Source organism: Sciurus vulgaris, assembly GCF_902686455.1.
Source record: "Sciurus vulgaris genome assembly, chromosome: 16".
In the NCBI taxonomy this organism is placed as follows: Eukaryota; Metazoa; Chordata; class Mammalia; order Rodentia; family Sciuridae; genus Sciurus; species Sciurus vulgaris.
This window is the reverse complement of record NC_136477.1, coordinates 67,249,859-67,255,231: the sequence shown is the minus strand read 5'-3', so window position 1 is coordinate 67,255,231 and position 5,373 is coordinate 67,249,859. Positions and strand designations below refer to the sequence as shown.

Sequence of the window (5,373 nt, the reverse complement as noted above, 5' to 3'; positions counted from 1 at the left end):
ATAGACATATCCTGTTTTCTGTCTTACTAGCTCTTTTATGGTTAATCTGGTTAAAGGTTCATCAATTTCATGAGAACTTTTTCCCTTCCACCATTAGAAATAGATTTTGCCTTTGTTGATATTTAGTCTGATTTCTGTTTTAAATTTCATTGATTTGTGGTCTTTATTATTTACTTCTTGCTTTGGGCTTATTTTGCATATTTTTTTTTTGTACCGGTGTTTGAACCCAGGGCACTTAATCACTGAGGCATATGCCCTGCCCTTTTTTTCAATTTTAATTTAATTTATTTATTTGTTACCAGGGATGGTACCTAGGGGCGGTTAACCACTGAGCTACATCCCCAGACCTTTTTTCATATTTTGTTTAGGGACAGGTCTTACTAAAGCTGAGGCTGGCTCTGAACTTGTGATCCTCTTTCCTCAGCCTCCCAAGCTGCCAGGATTACAGGCATGTGCCACTGTGCTGAGCTATTTCTAGTTTCTTAAAGTAGAAGTTTAAATTAAGACCATTTTTAAGAACTTAACCTTTATCTTATTTTATTTTATTTTTTATTTAAGGTGGTGCTGAGAATCAAACCCAGTGCCTTACTGTGCTAGGCAAGTGCTCTACCACAGAGTTACAACCCAAGCCCACAGTGTTCATTTTTATACAAGTATTTAATGCAAGAATTTCCCTGTAAACATTGTTTACCTGCATCCCATGAGTTTCAATGGTGATCTTTTCATTTTTCATTCAGTTAAGGGTTCTTTACTGTCTTTGCCATTCTTCTTGACCTGTGCAGTAGTTAAAAATACTTGGTGATTTTCCACATATCATTGCTGTTGATTGCTAGTTTATGGGTCAAAAATGTTTTCATTTGCCTCCGCTGGTGGCAGGAGGCTGCGAGGAGCCGGCGCGGTCGCAGTCTCCACGGCGCGGTCGCAGTCTCCACGGCGCGGTCGCAGTCTCCACGGCGCAGGCCCACGGTAGCGCAGCCGCTCTGAGGCTGAATAATATGTGGTGTGTATGTGCCACATTTTGTTCCCCAATCACCCGTTGATGGACACTTGGGTAGCTTCCACCTTTTGGCTATTGTGAATAATGCTGCTATGAACATGGGTATACAAATATCTCTTTGACACCCTGCTTTCAATTCTTCTGGTAGATCTTCATGGAGGAACACGGAGTAACCCAAACTGAACACATGGCTACCATAGAAGCCCATGCAGTGGCCCAACAAGTACAACAGGTCCATGTGGCCACTTACACTGAACACAGTATGTTAAGTGCTGATGAAGACTCCCCTTCTTCTCCTGAGGACACCTCTTATGACGATTCAGATATCCTCAACTCCACAGCGGCCGATGAGGTTACGGCCCATCTAGCTGCTGCAGGTCCTGTGGGAATGGCTGCTGCTGCTGCTGTGGCAACAGGGAAGAAGCGGAAACGGCCTCATGTGTTTGAGTCTAATCCATCTATCCGGAAGAGACAACAAACACGTTTGCTTCGGAAACTTCGAGCCACATTAGATGAATATACTACTAGAGTGGGACAGCAAGCTATTGTACTTTGTATCTCACCCTCCAAACCCAACCCTGTTTTTAAAGTGTTTGGTGCAGCACCTTTGGAGAATGTGGTGCGAAAATACAAGAGCATGATCCTGGAAGACTTGGAGTCTGCTCTAGCAGAACACGCCCCTGCACCACAGGAGGTTAACTCAGAATTGCCACCTCTCACCATCGATGGGATTCCTGTCTCTGTGGACAAAATGACCCAGGCCCAGCTTCGGGCATTTATCCCAGAGATGCTCAAGTACTCCACGAGTCGGGGAAAACCAGGCTGGGGGAAAGAAAGCTGCAAGCCTATCTGGTGGCCTGAAGATATCCCGTGGGCAAATGTCCGGAGTGATGTCTGCACAGAAGAGCAAAAACAGAGGGTTTCATGGACACAGGCATTACGGACCATAGTTAAAAACTGTTACAAACAGCATGGGCGGGAGGATCTTTTATATGCTTCTGAAGATCAACAAACACAGGCTACCACCACACACAGTATAGCCCATCTTGTACCGTCACAGACCGTAGTGCAGACCTTTAGCAACCCTGATGGCACTGTCTCGCTCATCCAAGTTGGTACAGGGGCAACAGTGGCCACCTTGGCTGATGCTTCAGAACTGCCAACCACAGTCACTGTTGCCCAAGTGAATTATTCTGCTGTGGCTGATGGAGAGGTGGAACTAAATTGGGCCACATTACAGGGAGGAGAGATGACCATCCAGACGACGCAAGCATCAGAGGCAACCCAGGCGGTAGCATCATTGGCAGAGGACGCAGTGGCAGCTTCGCAGGAAATGCAGCAGGGAGCTACCGTCACCATGGCACTCAACAGTGAAGCTGCCGCCCATGCTGTCGCCACCCTGGCTGAAGCCACCTTACAAGGCGGGGGACAGATCGTCCTGTCTGGGGAAACCGCAGCAGCCGTTGGAGCACTTACTGGAGTCCAAGATGCTAATGGCCTCTTTATGGCAGACTGTGGAGGTTGCAAGTGGATCCTGACAAGAAGGCCGCAGAGACGTGGTTGGAGCCGTTCAAAGAGGTTACTACCGTGTCAGAAAGATACGTCAGAAAGAAGGCATCGCTGAAATTAGCATGGTGTTGGCAGCTTACATGCTCTTCAACTACTGCCTTTCTTACAAGGAGCACAAATGTGAGCAGTGACTCAGATACCACTAAAGAGGGGCCAGTGGCAGGGTGCTCTGGACTCCCAACCATGACCGCCTTGCTCCAGGTCCCTTTATGAGAACTTGATTGTTGCCGTGTCTTTTCATATCCTGAGAATCAACACCCAATGAAACGTGACTGGTTTGAAAAAAGAAGAGGAAGCAGCAGCGTACTGGGATAGGCTCCTTCCGTGTGACTCTCAAACCCCATAACTATCCCCGTGTTTCCACTTTGCTATCTGTCCTCAGGTGTTGCCTTTAATGTAATTCTGCCCTAGGTATGCTCTTAGAAAGTTTCACATTCGGGGGTTTTCCTGTTTTCTTAAATAATGCTTTGCAGATTATGCCAAGTGAAGGTATTGAAAACCAAGAGCACATCATTGGAAGCTTCCTTGCTTTGTCGGTCCCTGGTCAGATAGAAGAGGCAGGGCTGTGTGATGGGCACAGGCGAGTTCGTGGTATCATTCTTGCTCATGCCTATTTGAAATTTTTCATAATAAAAAGTTTGAAAATAATAACAGAAAAATAAATCTCCATCCCTAACTTCTGGGTAAAAAATAAAATAAATAAATAAATAAATTAAAAAAAATGTTTTGAATAATTTTAGTTGTTCGAGTTTCGTGAGATCTGTTTTTGTGGTTTTTTTCATGTGCACTTGAGAAGAATTTTGTAGTGTGCTGTATTTGTGTACGGAGCATTATATAAATGTTAATTTATATAATCAATTATAAATTAAGCATAATTGTGACTGCCTGCCTTTCATAGATTACACTTCCCATACTTCTTATTTTTAGTATTTTTTAAGTTGTCAATGGACCTTTATTTTATTTATATTTGGTGCTATGAATCAGATCCAGTGCCTTGCACATGCTAGGCAAGCTCTCCTCCACTAAGTTACAACCCCAGCACTCATACTTTGTTGATCTCTTGATTTAACTTTGTTGATTTTCCAAAATTATCTATTTTTTTTTTGTTCTATTCTTTTATTTTCTTCCTCCTGCTTACTTTGGATTTAGTTTGCTCTTTTTCTAACTTATTAAGATGTGAAGATTATTGGCCTATCATCTTTGTTTTTTAACTTTTACAGTTTTATGATTTTTAATTTTTTTTTTTTTTTTTTTTTTTTTTTTTTTTTTTGCAGTGCTGGGGATCAAACCTAGGACCTTGTGCTTGCAAGGCAAGCATGCTACCAACTGAGCTACATCCCCAGCCCTATTTTTTTGTTTTTTAGCCTATTAAAATAGTAAAGCTTGATTTGCTATTACTGTTATAAAATGTATCTTTACAAATTATGACTTATAAAATGCCAGGGAAAGGAGTTACTAAATTTTTTTGTTGCTTTTAGTTATTGCTTGCAAATTTTATAGCTCTGTGTGGATTCAATTTACCATCTACATTGTAGGTCCTCTCAATTCAGCCTACTGCACTCATTTAGTATTTCTAGCAAGTTTTTTTCAGTTTTTGTTTATCTGTGATACCTTAATTTCTCTTTTGCTTTAAAATGGTAATTTTGCTGGATATAAAACACTTGGTATACATTCTTTCAGCACTTTGAATATGTAATACCAATGTTTTCTTTTCTTTTTCTTTTCTTAGTTGTAGGTAGACATAACTCTATTTTTTTAATGTGGTGCTGAGGATCAAACCCAGTGCCTTACATGTGCTAGGCAAGCACTGTACCACTAAGCCACAAGCTCAGCCCTATCCCATTTTTCTGACTCTGATTTCTGTAAAGGCTTTGCTATTAATTCTTTAAAAAAATTTTTAGTTGTTGAGGGATCTTTATTTTATTTATTTATATATGGTGCTAAGAATCAAACCCAGTGTTTCACACATGCTAGGCAAACACACTACCACTGATCTACAACCCTAGCCCTTCTATTAATCCTACTGAGTATCCCTTGTATGAAATGAGCTTTCTGCTTTCAAGAAAGCTCTCTTAATATTTAGCCTTTGATAGCTTATCTGTGATGAATTTAAGTGTGTATCTTTTTATTGTATCCATATTGGAATTCATAGAGACTTTTTGGATGTTTTTGGACATTACTCAAATATTCTTTTCTCTCCTTCTGGATTTCCCATTAAGTACATATTAGTATGATTGATGGTTAACATGTAGGTCTTTGAAACATTGTTGAGTTTTCTTCACTTTGTTTTTCTTTAGATTTCTCAGACTAAATAATCTTAATTCATTTATCTCTAGCTTATTGATTTCTTTTGCCAGTCAGATCTGCTGTTGACCCTTCTAGGGAATTTTTTTAAAAGTAGACTTTATTTTCTGGAGCATATTTATGTTTACAGGAAGGTACCAGAGATATCCATGAATCTCCTGACCTCAACATAGACATGTTCTCCCTCATTAACATCCTGTACCATGGGGACATATTTGTTACAAATCATAAAACCTGTATTCATGCATCATCACCCAAAATTTATAGTTTACATTAGGTTTCCCCCTTCTCTTGTACTTTCTATGAATTTGGACAAATACTTAATGAATGATGTGTACACCATTAGAGTGTCCTACAATATGATTTCACTGTCCTGAAAAGTCCTCTCTTACATCGCTAATCCTCATTCCTATCTGCCACTGATCACATAGTTGTTGGGCTGTGTTTTTAAATATCTTTTAGTTATCAAAGGACATTTATTTACTTATATGCAGTGCTGAGAA

General features: G+C 40.5%; 1 protein-coding gene across 1 annotated transcript; it reads left to right on the top strand.

The window, feature by feature from the left end:
- Positions 1-937: 937 nt before the first annotated feature.
- Positions 938-3,188, top strand: LOC306646545 (nuclear respiratory factor 1-like). The gene has a single exon (XM_079115170.1). It carries the CDS (start codon positions 1,152-1,154, stop codon positions 2,619-2,621), a length of 1,470 nt encoding a protein of 489 aa, XP_078971296.1. The 5' UTR covers positions 938-1,151; the 3' UTR covers positions 2,622-3,188.
- Positions 3,189-5,373: the final 2,185 nt, after the last annotated feature.